The sequence below is a fragment of the Pleuronectes platessa genome, chromosome 2 (genome assembly GCF_947347685.1).
Source record: "Pleuronectes platessa chromosome 2, fPlePla1.1, whole genome shotgun sequence".
NCBI lineage: Eukaryota > Metazoa > Chordata > Actinopteri > Pleuronectiformes > Pleuronectidae > Pleuronectes > Pleuronectes platessa.
Genome location: NC_070627.1, coordinates 12,656,034 through 12,671,208, shown reverse-complemented (window position 1 = coordinate 12,671,208; position 15,175 = coordinate 12,656,034). Strand labels below are relative to the sequence as shown.

Here is a 15,175-nt window from a genome sequence, read left to right as displayed (position 1 = left end):
GGGTTCATCCCTGACCCTTACCGCATCCTTCCATTATTATTGTATTAATCATACAGAACCATAACTGTCTTTGTTATCAGGTATTTGTTTACTCTACACTTTGTTTAAATAAAATATCGCATGTTTTTTTTTTTCTCAGAGTCTTGTGTTGAATTTGATAAAACAAATGTTTCCTCCAACTGGACAGCAAACGCAACAACACCTGCAACCGAATTCTGGGAGTAAGTGCGGCTCACACCTGTCCTCTTCTGTAGCCGATCTCAGGTTTTCCACGGGCTCTGACACCGAAGGTGGACTGGCCTCCTGTTGTTTGTCTCTCTCTCTGTCTTTCTGCTTTCTGAAACGAGAGTGACGTAGAAAGGTCTGTCCAACCAAATCCAGAACTTGCTTTGTGGGTCAATGGTGAGCTGCATATCCATGTTGTTTAGCCCATCACAACTGAGTGTTTCTCGGTAGACTCCAATGTAGACTATTTGTACATTAGAATCAATGCAGTCGGTCAACTAGGGTAAGGGTTGTCCAAACTGAAGCACAATAATAACTTTGAAATGGTTTACCAGGAAATTCTGTACAGACATTCGTGGTCCACAGAGGATGAATCCGTCAAAGTTTGATGATTTATAGTTTTTATGTCTCTGAAATATCTGAATTTGGCACAAAAGTTTGTACAAATATTCATGGTGATCAGACAATGAATCTCCCTGACTTTGGTCATCCTCTGACTTTTTCTCTGGCATGGTAAATATATTAGCGGTTTAATACCGGCATGTTTTGCCATCACTGTTTTATTATCACCATTATCGGCCCGGGCATGTTGTCATTAGTGTCGACACGTCTCAACTTCATTTCGCTACCCAGAAACGAAGCTAACATATTATGGGTACAAAGGAAGGTGGTAGCAATCAGGGGATCGATATATGCGCTCAACCAATCGCAATACAGTCTCAGCTGTCGATCATGACGTTTCACCTCAATTTCTGAAAACCAAACCTTCATCTCTGGTTGAAAAAGCAGCCAAATACATAGACTACACTTACCAAGATGTCAAGAGAGTTGGTGGTGATAAGAGCTTTGGCCGGTGTCAATGACCTTCTGACGAAAACACGTGATCTCGGCAGCAAAATTTATATGTTATCTCCTGCGTGCGTCTGCTGCACCACCCCCGTCAACGGGTGCTTCTCATAAAGTATTTTGCCGGTAGATGCAGATAAATTTGGCAGGTACTGCAACATGCAACACATTCAGCACACCATCAACCCCCTGTCCACGTTTCATGAAAGTGACTTTAATGAAGTGATACTGTTTCAGAAACAGGCTAAAAATGGCAAGAATATGCAATAGCCATCTATGATCAAATGAAACAGACGATGAAATTAGAATGAGGGCCGATGCAGAATATGTGCACAGCATCACTAATGTTTGCAAGCAGGGTGGTAGTTTTTAAATGATAGAAATGTCTCACTCATCCCCTGTCACGAAAATCTTTACTTCTGCGAGGAAGACATTTTTTGTTATCTCTAACACCATGTGCTCACACTAATCAATAGTTTCTTCACTATCACAATATCCTTCTTAAACATTGGTAGCATTGAATGAACTTCCAAGGATTTATTTCCTCACTATCAGCAGTAATGCTGCAGGATAATGCTTTTGGCCGCATGTGTTTGTTTTCAGGAGACGAGTACTGGGTATATCTCAAGGGATTGAGGAGGTTGGGAGCCTGAGGTGGGAGTTGGCCCTGTGTCTCCTGCTGGCGTGGATCCTGTGCTACTTCTGTGTGTGGAAAGGAGTGAGATCCACTGGAAAGGTAGAGTGAAGAGTGATTCCTTCAGAAGATGACACTTAAGTTTGTGGATTGATTTTCTGATCTAACCCATGAAACTGCAGCAGCACCTCTTCCAATACAGGATGTGTGTGTTCTGTGTTCTCTTATACAAATCATAGCATGGATTTTCCTATGGAAATTATGTGGTTATCTATTTCCAAATCTAAATATGTCCAGCCTCCATCCAAATGAGCAGTGAGCTCTTCTGCCCACCAATTCATTTCTCAAAGCGTAAAGGGACAGATTGACGGTTGTGAATGATAAACAGGTGAAAAACTAAAGAAGCAACGTTTTCAGTCAGAGAAAACTATGGATCTGAAAATATTCAACGTCAGTGATGTTATTTTGGGTCATTGGGTTTTTTCTGGTCTTTCAGCAATCATACACCCTCTCCCAGGCGACCCATCCGGGGTTGATCAAGCCCCGATTTGTGTCCAGGTAACGCTTCCCCAACCAAGGTCTTGAAGGCCCTTCGCCTACTGGCCCCTCTGATAGCCAGCATGTAGTAGACCCTGCAGAGGCACTGGCCTGCAAACCCTCTGCATCCCACCTGAATGGGCTCGCACTTCACTCGTCTAATGTTGCTTCGGCATTCTTCGACTAGCTCCGCATACTTTGCCTTCTTCTTCCGGTTGGCCTCCTCAATACGGTCCCAGGGAACAGTGAGTTCTAGGAGAATGGCCTGCTTGGAGGCTTGGAGATCAGCACCATGTCTGGCCTTAATGCTATTGTGGCAACAGCTTCTGGGAACTTCAGTTGTTTGCCCAGTTCAACTTTCAGCTCCCATTCTTGTGCCATTGCTAGCAGGCCTGAGGAGGTGGTCCTGGCAGCGGATGTTGGCTTCTCCCCAGCCCTGATGAAAGCAATGGTCTTCTTCACTGGGTGGTGGCTCTTTCAGTGGCTAATCCCACTGCAGATGGTGTCTGCCTTGGCCTTCAGGACTTGGTCATGGCGCCAGAAATTTGTCTTGGCAAGCTCAACCAAAAAAAACATCAAATTACATCATAGAGTATGAAACACATGAGTAAAAATATGAGCACTTAAAAGAACAGAATGATAAATACTACACTAGCCTCAATTTAAAGCAAATAAGATAAAATGTTAAAAATAAGTAACACAATATTTTGTTTATAGCAAATTGTCAGAAACGTTATCAACACATGCCTTTGCTCACTGTGAATGTTTTTCATACATTTTAATAGGTTTAATAGGTTAGTTAGAGCAACTGACTCACACTTGTTGTGCTCTCACATACAGCCCCTCCAGAAAATGTAAGACTTAGATAAAGTGCATAGTAATAAAAGACAGGCTGCTTGGCTGCCCTTTGTTAATAAACTACTATGGTATTTGTCTTAACATTTTGCAGTCTTATTGTGAGAGCGGAGGAAATTAAAAAGGCAGTTAGCTGGATGGGATGGATCCTTTAAAACCAAAAAGCAATTATTTTGTAGTGTGGCCTTGTAGATTTCCTCTAGTGGTGGGAGATTACACCCAGTGGAGCCAAAAAAACAAACTCAAGGGAAAATAAACATAGCATTGAGAAAAACAAACAAACGCAGATGCCTCAAAACAAGAATGAAAGGTAGGTTTAGGTTTTTCATATTTAATATTCCTCTGAAGCAGCTGCAGTTTCTGGAAGTTCTCTCATCGATCTTTACTTTGTGTTTCGTGTAACTCCGCAAGCCGTTCTGCACTAAAAGTAAAAACCTACCTTTGTCTCGTGTTGACAGGTAGTTTACTTTACAGCCACTTTCCCATACGTGATGTTGGTGGTTCTGTTGGCTCGAGGACTCACTTTACCAGGAGCCATAGATGGCATAGCTTTCTACCTGTATCCTGACCCTACAAGGTTGGTGGACCCTCAAGTAAGTACAAAGTCAGCTCTTCAACATAAATACCGAGACGAGCTGCCTCCTCAGTCAGACGCCCAGATGTAAAGAAAACACATATGTTTATAAGGCTTCTACTAATTCCATGTTTTGGTATGTGATCAGGTTTGGATGGATGCAGGTGCACAAGTTCTCTTCTCTTTTGGCATATGTCAGGGGAGTTTGACCGCTCTGGGTAGTTACAACCAGTTTAACAATAATTGTTACAAGTAAGTGCTGTTTTTTCTTTTATACAGTGTTTGAGTTCATTCTTTCAGAAAATACACGTTGGCTTGGCCTGATATTCTAGCAATTTATAGACATTCGATTTTCTCTTTTTGTGTCCAACATAAACATACATTATGACTTGATGAGAGCCACAACCAAAAATTATAGTTACTGTTGATTGATATGTTATTGGGTTTAATACATTTTTTCTTCATAATGTTACCGTGTTACATCTGGTGATTATACACTGATAAAAACGTCCAAATGAATATCATATTTAGTTTCTGCCCTAAATCCTAAACAATGACCATTTTAGAATCATTTGTTAATTTTATACATGGGTTAAAAGAGTCGATAAAGTTCAATCTACATCCTCAGAAAGATGAAATAAATGAAAGACACATAATAACACATGGTTTTTGTCTCTTTGTTTCCTCAGAGATACATTTGTTCTCTGTCTGGTGAACGGCCTGTCCAGTTTTGTGGCAGGTTTTGCAATCTTTTCCGTTTTGGGATTCATGTCGCATGAACAAGGAGTGCCCATATCTGAAGTCGCTGCCTCTGGTAAAAACACCAGCATATACCTTGTGTTACAATGTTACAATACACTAAAGGATCACTTCCTCAAATCCACCCTCTGATTCCCAGTAAGACGGAAAAATGACTGTTTTTTATTCTTCATGTCTTTTGAACTGCCGTACGTTATTGATCCTCTTGGATCGTTATTTCCAGCTGCATTATCTTTGGAATTTCACTCATTCAGTGTGTTTTATGTTCGGTTGAATCAAACACTAGAGTGAATCATTTCCTGAAATAATGGATTTTCAGGCATATAGGCAGTGTTGCCATAGTTACTTTGAAAAAGTAACTTAGTTACTTTACAAGTTACTTGATTTTAAAAGTAACTAAGTTAGATTACAAGTTACTTTATTAGTTACATTCAGCAGCTGCCGACAACACCCCCGCCGCCTCAACATAAAAATGACAACCGGTTTTGCCAACACTAACTTTATTAGACACCGCCGGAGGTCCCCCCCCCCCCCCCCCCCCCGCGCGAACGGAGGGTTCCCCCAACGGGCGCTGTAGCTGAGGTGATCTGACGGGACCGACACGCGTCCAGAGTCGCTGCCGCCGACCGCCGTACCCGGTCCCCTCCAACCGGTCCCCGCCTTCCGCAGCGCCGACGGACACCGCCCCGCGGCATACTAGAAGGAAAGCCCCCGCACCGCGGATGAGCACCTCCCCCCCTAAAAAAACGTCGAGGCGTGCCGCACACCGAGCCTCCGGCGGCGTGGTGAGGAGGGCGACGGAGCGACTGCTCCCCCAGCCGCAGGACGTGCCCAGCGGGCTAACCACAAATACCGAAATAGTAACGCAAGGTGACTTGGACAAGTAATTTTAATCTGATTACTGGTTTGGAAATAGTAACGCGTTAGATTACTCGTTACTGAAAAAAGTGGTCAGATTAGAGTAACGCGTTACTAAGTAGCGCGTTACCGGCATCACTGCATATAGGACAAGTGAAAACAAGTTATGAACCCAATGTTTACATGAAATCACCTGCTCATTTACACCTCCAGAAGATATTCACTCTCTTTTAACTCTGTGATTGGTCTCTAACTCTTTAAACGCTCCACAATGTCCACCAGCTACAGTAAATATATGTTATACTTTTTGAAATGTTTGCTGTTGTCTGCCTTGATCCCAAAACACAGCTATTAAAAGTGGCGTACAAACCAAAACTGTGATGTTGTTGCAGATACCTAAACACATGAAGCTTTAGCTAGAGGCTCAGTTTATCATTGTTTTGACCCACTTAGTATAAAAATATGGATTATTGTCGTAGATATCGTATAATAAGTATTATTTGAATGTAATTGTACAAGTGGCATAAAGAATGAACAATATGTGTCAATACAGGACCTGGGTTGGCATTTATTGCTTATCCACGTGCAGTAGCCATGATGCCTTTTCCTCAGTTATGGTCTATATGCTTCTTTGTCATGGTCATCTTGTTGGGAGCAGATACACAGGTGAGATTAAACAAAAATTATAATAAATAACTTAAGTCAATATATGTTTTTTCTTTTTAACTAAAGTTTGGTCATCGGTCTGTGTCTCTGGCAGTTTGTGAGTCTGGAGTGCCTGATGACATCAGTGACGGACATGTTTCCCACAGTGTTTCGAAGAGCTTATCGTCGGGAGTTGCTGCTCCTGTGTCTCTGCACTGTGTGCTTCTTTCTCGGCCTCCTCCTCGTGACAGAGGTGAAAGCTCTCATTGTTCTCTGCAAGGACGTTTAGTGTTATTTGGCCAGTTCACTGGGAATAAAAGCCGACTGGTAAACTGTCCAAGAACAAATACTGAACTCTCAAAAGACCTTCTACAAAGAAATATGTGTGTGTTTTTTTTGTTTGTGTCGATGTACAGTAAACACCAACCCTTTCTCTGACTACAGGGGGGCTTGTATTTCCTTCAACTCTTCGACCATTATGTTTGCAGTGGCAACAATCTTCTCCTCCTGTCAGTGTGTCAGTCGATAGCGATTGGATGGATATACGGTGAGTCACTACGTCATCCTGTGTAAATGTATTTATACATCTACAGTACGGTTATCCTGTGTTAATGTATTTATACAACACTTTTCCAGTTCAAAGTGCTTTACAGTACAGTTTTGCCATTCACATTCATACAGTGCATGTATGTGCATCACTCACACTTTGCCGGTACAGCAGTTTTTGGGGTTTTGGGGTTCAGTGCCTTACGTGGAATGATGGAGAATGGGATCGAACTGCCGGCCCTCTCAATAGTGGTCGACCCGCTCTATCTCCCGAGCAACAGCCGCCCCTTGCTTCCATCATGATGCATGCAAATCACAAAGTTCTAAATGGTTGGTTTACGGTTAAATTAGATAAGTGTTTGCTGAAAACTAAAGCTTTTTCACTTTATAGCTAAAGTGGTACATATTACTTTGGACAAATTATTTGAAAGCCTTTTATCTGTTTTTGGACTGAAGTAAATGTGATACCTTATTGAACAGCACGCTTTGTGAGCACAGATCCACAAGAGAAGAAACATGTTGTGAGCTGACACAACATGTAAAGCATAAACTGGTCTTCTCTGGATAGCACCCTCTGCTGCCAAACTGCCTTTTGTGCAGTCCCACTCAACCTGACTTTCCACAATAATGACATAACAGGTCCCCGGGTACCTACAGATAAAAGCCCCAATCACAGGAGCAGGACACCCACTCAGAAAATGACACACACAGACTAGTCATCTATGATTGCGTCTGACCTCTCCGTCGTCATTTCGTGTCTCCTTATGGTCGTTTTGCGTCTCTGTAGTAGTTTCTTTATGTGTCTCTGTAGTTTCATTGTCTTTTCACATCCCAACAGTTTAGGGTCTTGTTATTTCTGTGGAAATTGTGTGTCTTTGTCTTTTTTAATCTCTTTGTTGTCACTTTGTGTCTCTTTGTCTTGACTTTGTGTTTGACTATAGATTAATAGACTATAAATTAAAGGCGTCGACCAACCACTGCACACTGTACACTTGCTCATCCCGGCATGGTGCTCTGCCCCCTCAGATGCAGAGCTAGCATCCCCAGCAGGACTTATTATCACAACATATCCAGAAAGTCGTAGAACCAGTCGTCGTGAAACTTTAGCCCCAGGGCTCGTTCACATACTGTAAACTGGAATGCAGGGTCTGGGTTAACCAAAGTTGAACCCCACATTTAGCCATGGTGTGCATTCTCTTCACCACAGGAAGGGAAAGAAACAGCCCATGATTTATCTCCCCTCTCACCCGAAGGCAGTGGAGCTTTTGTCTCTTTTTTTTAAACCAAGTTTTCTGTAAAGAATGAGCTGATGCAAATATATTTGAACCTTTTTATTGAAAAAGCTACAGCAACACTTTGCACCAACACAAAAGTCTGGGTTTTCAACATAACATTTACTTCTTCCCGCTCGTGTAGCACTTTGTATTCACTTAATTTCCTATGTTCTATTTTATATCTGGCTTTGTTTGTTCCATCACTCCCTTTTAAGCTTGTTTAGGCCTGATGGACATCAGATCCTCTTGAGAAGAGTGTGGTCTCTTTAGCTCTCGGTGTCTGAATGTGAATGAAAACAAAAGATCTATGGAAATTTCCACACTTTCCCTTTATAAAAACACATCATTCACGCTGCCCCCCTCTGGTCAGGAGGGAATAAAATAAGCCTGCTTCCTCCCTCGGGTGTGGCCCTAGGCTAATAAAATGTATATAGTTGTATTAATATTAACCTCAGCCAAGTAAGATTAAGTTAAACTATACTGTAACACGAGCACACACAAGAAATCTAACTCTAACATAATGCCACTTAATTTTCCTTTAGCTTTTTTGGTGGGCATATGTCATTTTTATGTATGAGTCTAATCTCAAAATCATCATTGTTATTTGTTACATATTTGTTACATATATATTCATTTTTATATATATAGATATAAGTCCCACACCCTCTGCATATACCCCCTCTCTCTGGGATTGAAGACAGTAATAGTAGATATGGCAATACCGGCTTACAGCAACATCAGAAAGAAGGAACACGAAAAGATTGAGAAGCACAAAGGGTTGAAGAACAGCTGGAAGAAATGTGGAAAGTCAAGACTAATATGATCCCAGTGGTAATAGGAGCACTGGGGGCTGTGACTCAACAGTGGCTCCAACAGATTTCAGGATCAATGTACAAGTCGGTACTACGAAGTACATATTGTAAAATTTAACAGTTTCTCAGCTTGTGATCATTAAAGCTTTTTTAATTGGTGTTTTGAAATAATTTCTGTATTCTGGGTGACTGCACGGAACACCTTTTTTATTTCTAGAAATGTGAAACTAAAACAGACTCCTCACTTTCCTCACAATAAACAGGTGCAGACCGTCTCTATGACAACATTGAAGACATGATTGGTTATCGTCCATGGCCACTGATGAAGTATTGCTGGCTCTACGTTACCCCTGGTGTTTGTCTGGTGAGTGAAATTTGGACAGTGTTTCTTGTGAGTCTTATAGTGTTGCTAGTGTCTTCCGTGCTCCTGTTCCCCTCGGCCTCATGTCTTCAGTTCCTCCCCTCATCTCTTCAGACCTGTTGTACTCCATCCACCCAGCAGATGTTTTCCTTTTCCCTCCACTCCCCTGTCGGTCTCCAGTTTCCCTTCACACCCACACCTGCTCTTACTTATCCATCCTGCCTTGCAGTCAACTGTTCTTCTCCTCTCTGCTCCTCATTCCCAGCCCCAGATAGAGATACATGTTATCTACAGGGAGGAGATGCAGAGAGAAAACCATGTAGCTTCCTGAGTGTCCATATAAAATAATCCAGAAACCACATAGACCTTTTCTTCTTTTGTTTTTCTTGCCAAATGAAACAAACTGATAAATGTAGTATTGTCAGCACCATTGTTTATCAGCAGTGTCACCCTTGCCAACCCCCAAACCAGTGGGCCGCATCTTCGTGAGTTTAGAGGCGTTTAGCCCGAGAGGCTTTCACACCCCTCTTTCCTCGCGAGCACGAAGTTGTTGAAGACGTTAGTCTCACTCACTGACATCAATGCATGCTCTGTTCTGAAGAATCCTCTCCTGGCTCAGGAACCTTCCTGCAATGGCTTGCATGTATTCAGGTTGTCCTTTCTGCGACCTTCACTGCGTCTCTGTTGTGAGGAGCCCTTGGTAGGGCGCGTTCCATCGAAGTGCTCTCCAGTTTTTCCTCAAGTCTCTCACCGCCATCAGGTCGCCTGGTTTGAGATCGTGCAGCTTCCTGTCTATGGAGTTTGGTAGGGCGTCTATATATTTGTGTATATATCAGAAAGCACAGAGGACAGGTTTGCACATAACCTAACCTTTCATCTTCACATGGACTGATCTGGGGAAGATGCCCCTTTCAATAACCTCTAAGCCAAATTGGTAAAATGGCTGCTAAAAGGGGAATGAATGTGCAAGACCAAACAGACCTGGTTCTTACAATAATGCACAAGAGGAATGTGTCATGTCACTCTTTTGGTTGCTTGTGTTTAGGTTCGTGTTCAGTGTTTTTTTCCAGAGTTCTCCGCTTCCTGTTTTATTTTATGTTCCTTGTGTGTCGGTAGTTTTATTTCCTGCCCTTGTGATCATCTACCTCTGTTCCTCATGTGTTTCACCTCTGTTCAGGTTTTACTTTCAATCTGAACAAGGGAATTATGAATCAGGTCTAACACTTCTAAAAACTGTTCAGTGAAACTTTATGGAAATAGCTTGTTTTGTGTTGTGTGCTCTCAGGGCACCTTCATCTTTTCATTGGTGAAGTACAAACCTCTCAAGTTCAACAAGACCTACACCTACCCGACCTGGGCCTACGCCCTTGGCTGGTGTCTTGGACTTTTCTGCGTTCTCCTGATTCCACTGTGGATCATCTTCAAACTTACTCAGATGAAAGGAACAATATCTCAGGTATGTGCTGAGAATTTCTTGCTACGAGATCAGTTATTAGTGTGAAAGATATTTGTATGTGAATCTTTTGAGATTTCAGCTGAATTTTTTCTTAAACAAGCTTTTATTAAGCCCAATTTCGAAGCTGCAGGTGGAGATCTAATTCTAATTTTCAAATGCACGTGTGTACTTTCAGTTTCACAGCTTTAATTTGTATTATTGTGACAATTTTGACTTGCCTGAGAGCAGATTGTGGTAAGAAGGGAACACAGGAGGGATAAGTCTATGGGAACCGACCTAGCTTGTTACCTAAAGGACAGAGTCCTGGACGGCTGTAACAATGGAGCACACCCAAAATGCTGAGCTTTTCCCCCAGGGCCCAGGTTGGGATTTAACAGTACACTCGTGACGTGATTAATTAGTTACAGTAGAATGAAAAAGTTTGGGTGCCTCAGGTCAAAAATGTCCATCACCAAATATATAAGGGTTAGGGTTAGGGTTGAGTAATAGGTGACTCAATCCCCAAAAGGCATGAAGTTAATCTATTTTAAGCAACTTTATTTGTGTTTTTTCTTACATTTGACAATAATAAATTCAAAAGGGCCAGAAACAGGTTTGTAAACTCTGCATGGTCAGCACTACCACCTCCTCTGGCAACTATGACAGCTGTGAACACTTTTGTAGCAACTAATAGTCTTTCACTTCATGTGGGTGGAAGTTTGGTCCGTTCTTCTCTGTGAGAGGTTTCTACCTCAGTGAGAGTTTGTGTTCACAGCTCATAGACCAGGACTGAGGAGTCAGTTCATTTGTAAAGCTTGTAAAGGCCTGAAAAAGCTATTTAAGATCTGAGTCATTGGTAAAAGGAACTGAACATTTTTATGGTGCTACTTTTTTTAATATGTAAAATGTTTGTGCAAAAAAGTACAACAAAAAAAATAATGCACCTGATTTGCTCAGTGTTTAAATATATATATATATTTTTGGTTAGGGTTAAGGGGTTAGGTTTAGGGTTATATTACATAAAAAAATAGATTTAACCCTTTTTTAACCTCATTTAATGATTCACAGTATCATTGATTTTGACCAGATTTGTTCATACCACAGTATACCGTCCTTCTGTAGTTTGGCAGAACAATAATAAAAACAAGTGCATGAAATACTTTTAATATAATACATACTTTATACAATTCAATTCAACACCAGAATGCAATTTAATCTTTTTTATCAATGGACCAGATTAGTGGAAATCAATAGCAACAAGACCTAAAATGATTTATTACAATATCAGTCAATAAATGTCACATCTATCCAGATTATCACATTCATTTGTTTAAAAATGTATCTTGAGTCATAAGCTTTCTATAGCTTCTTTGGTTATAGCAGTAATATGATGATAAATAATAAACACATCACTCTTCCTGCATGCATAATCGACTATCACACTTTTTCTTTTCACTTTGCTTCCTTTTACACCTGTTAAACGTCTCCTCGCAGCCTGACACCACGTGCAAAAAACTTGCAGGCAAGAGATGATTCCAGGTTTTTATTGTTACATTAAAAGACTTCCAGACCTGCAGATCTCCTGCTGGACGTGGTGGTGAAGAAAATCATTGCAAAGGAATAAAGAGCGATCAGCATTGTTTGTTTTAACAGGTCACTCCTTCACTGCATAAACACATTCACCTGTTACCACTCACTCAAACAGAAAACAAATACAGTCCCTAATCTAAACGTGACACTAATTTAATTACTGCACAACCGTTACAATAACTGTTGTGCAACAGGCTCAATTTAATCAACAGAATGTTCAAGAGGCCCTTCAGACATTCTGGCTGATGAAGGAGATATAGCAGCACATACCTCCGAGGTCGAAAAGGTTACTCAACTTGACGCTGATGCAAAGATGGTGTAAGAAGTGGTCCAGTCTTTCTTCTGCTGGCACCATTTAACCTTGGGGCTGTGTTGCATACAGGCTCATTTCCCCACACTTTAGTTTGAAAGATAGTGGTCTAAATGTCAGAATGCTTGTCACTTTTATTTTGAAAAAGGTTATGCTGCAACCAACAGCATTTCCCTTGATGATTAACCTGCACAATAATTTCAGAAAGTCATGAAATAAGAGCAGAATAATTTGGGGCCTCTTAGCAAAAGAGTCACCTCAGGCCTGCATTAAACCAGAGTGCATACCTCTGCCAAGGCCCAGCAGCCCTCTTATGAAACCACATATTTCAATAGATCTGGATTCTGATAATGGACTTCAGATATTTTCCTCAGAAATATCAGTCTCCTGAACTTGACATTTTTTTTAATCAAGATCCATCAATTTTTCTCTGAGAAATTAAGGACAATCTGAAAGCAAGTGAGAAAAAAAATCCAAAAATGTAATGGTTTCTTCCTTGTGTCATGCCTCATCTTTCTGAATGGATAGATTGGAGATGGATGGGTGGATGGGGATGAATGGATGCATGGATCTGTTGTGAATTGATTGTTGTATGACGCTGTGTCCGCAGAACCTCATGCAGCTTTGCCGTCCTGAAAACAAGAAGCAAAACACAGAGAACCAGCCTGAGCAATGCCCTCTGAACCCAGACAACACGCCGACTCCTGCTGCCACCGAGTACAAGGGCAGTGGTGGATCTGAGATGGAGATGCAAGTGTGAGGCACTGAACCTTTGGATGTTTTATATGCTGTGTTTTATTATAAAGTCTAAGATTTACAAAGCTAAGCGTTTCTAAGAAATAATAGAGAGCCTTAAATTCTGTACAATCAATAAGGATTCATGTGTCACTGTCTTAGACGCACAAAGAGAAGTGAGGGTTTTATAAAGTGTTTAAATCTATTTTAATTTAAGGAAACCTTTGGGATTAAACTAAATCACCAGTTTTATATGTCAGCATCAGTTTCCTACCTCCATGGAGGATCAGGACGTCAGTCCACATATTCACTGTCCACTTTGTTTCACAGTTCATTCATGCATTCTTTCACTTCCTGTTGGCCTTTTACTAAATCTCCTGTCTTTCCAGAGCCTGCCTTTCCCCCCCAACCCCCCGCAGCAACCCTACCTTTTGCATGCCCCTCGATTCTTCTGTATAGTTGTCACTTCCACCTCCTCACCTGGTCTTGCTTGTCTCTACCTGCATGTTTTGCCTGTTTATCTGGTTTACCTGCCTGCCTAGCTACTGACTTCTGACTTGGCCTAATGTTTGCCCCTTGTCCATTTTCTGCCTGCCGAGCCTTAATAAAGATGAACTGTTTGAAACTTCTACCAGTGTCTCTGAGTCATGCTACTGAGTTCTCTTAAATGTGAGCCATGACTCTGAAGGCCTTGTTCGAACAACGTGAGTTTAGCTCAGATTCCTCACTTGCAGAGAGTGTTTGGAGATTGTCCTCAAACACACGATCTGAAAGCGTCTCCAATGCATCAGACTGACAGGCGCGGCAATATGAAGCGCACTTTATTAGCCTAGCTATTGCACTCAAATTGGTCACACGTTTGGTGCGTCTCCGATCAGATACTTCGGTCAGCACACTTGCATGTAAAACACAGTTTAACACATGGCACCGTGCATGAATTCTGACAGGACAGAGTTGTCCCAAACGATTGCATGATCATCGCCCACCAAAATGTCTTCGCCTTGAAAGTACCAGACCATGCAGGCGACGTGTCCTTACTCCACCATATTTTTCTTGACTATTACCACCATAGATATATATATAAGGCTAGATGTCTCGGCCAATGGAGTCAAACATCCGTACATGGCAGCCATCTTGCGTCAGGGGGCTCGCTCACCCATAACATTGTGACTTTTTAAATAACCATAACTTGTTCAATTTTCAACCGATTTTTAAACGGTTTGGTTTTTTATAAACGTCAGAGATGTAGTTATGACACTGCATACTTAATAATTATGTTATTTTTCAAAAAAATTTAATAATGTTCTTAAATAGGTACAAGATTTCCCTTTACAAAATATACATCAAGAATTGATTGAAGAACATTTTCTTTTCTTTTCTTTAAAAAGTACATGTACCACTATCAACACAATGTTATGGGTGAGCGAGCCCCCCTATGCAAGATGGCCGCCATGTGCGGACGTTCGACTCGGTTGGCCGGAAACGCTGACGAGACATCTAGCCTTATATATATATATCTATGATTACCACTATGTGCTGGTGGTTTTACTAAGATGGCCGCCCTCGAGTGCAATTAGTGTATTGTTCCACACTCTACTTTTAACCCCTTTGAGGAACTGACTGTGCACTTCATGTCCTACTTCGCAGTGTAACTGCACTTATGCTCTGAAAACATCAAGTGTGAGTGTGGTGCTCATGTTTTACGTTTCTGAGACAAAAGATTCAGCATTGATGTCAAATCATTTCTGTTTGTGAATATCTGAGAACTTTCAATTGTCCCAAAGAGTGAGATATATATGATTTATCATCATCTGATAGTGAGTATACGTTTGAAGTTATAATAAAGGATGAGAAAGTGAAATTAAGTACAACCACACGATTATTATGGCTAAATGATTTATCCGCAGATGTATATTAATGCTACACAACTGTTCTTAGTCCTCATGGATGAGTTAACTCGTTTTAAAGCTGCTCTGAAATGTAAAAAAATCAAACAAGCCTTTGTTATTTACAAAAACACACATATTGTATATTTCTGATTAGAACTCTGACTCTTCTTGTGTTCTCTTAATTTTAATTGATCTGTGTTCAGCCTCCGATTTGTACTGTTTGTTTTTTGTTGCCAATTTGATAATGTATCGGTCAGTTTGTTTATACAATAAAGATAAAATAGATTTTG

The 15,175-nt window shown here is 41.1% G+C and overlaps 1 protein-coding gene and 1 long non-coding RNA gene across 5 annotated transcripts in view; one reads left to right on the top strand and one right to left on the bottom strand.

Annotated features, from left to right (window-relative positions):
- Window positions 1–1,243, bottom strand: part of LOC128456801 (uncharacterized) — a 1,854-nt gene extending 611 nt beyond the window's left edge. The window contains exons 1-2 of the long non-coding RNA XR_008341890.1: window positions 1,038–1,243; window positions 239–337 (exon numbers count right to left, since the gene is read on the bottom strand). This is a non-coding gene — a long non-coding RNA (uncharacterized LOC128456801). The remainder of the gene's footprint in view (window positions 1–238; window positions 338–1,037) is intronic.
- Window positions 1–15,175, top strand: part of LOC128456730 (sodium- and chloride-dependent GABA transporter 2) — a 19,521-nt gene extending 4,346 nt beyond the window's left edge. For 3 of the 4 annotated variants that reach the window (XM_053441048.1, XM_053441067.1, XM_053441041.1), the window contains 11 exons: window positions 140–221; window positions 1,675–1,807; window positions 3,556–3,690; window positions 3,820–3,923; window positions 4,361–4,485; window positions 5,842–5,954; window positions 6,049–6,186; window positions 6,378–6,480; window positions 8,829–8,929; window positions 10,212–10,382; window positions 12,872–15,175. In XM_053441048.1, the coding sequence (XP_053297023.1) occupies window positions 140–221; window positions 1,675–1,807; window positions 3,556–3,690; window positions 3,820–3,923; window positions 4,361–4,485; window positions 5,842–5,954; window positions 6,049–6,186; window positions 6,378–6,480; window positions 8,829–8,929; window positions 10,212–10,382; window positions 12,872–13,021 (1,355 nt within the window). In that variant the 3' untranslated portion in view covers window positions 13,022–15,175. The other variant, XM_053441058.1, reaches the window with a different exon arrangement.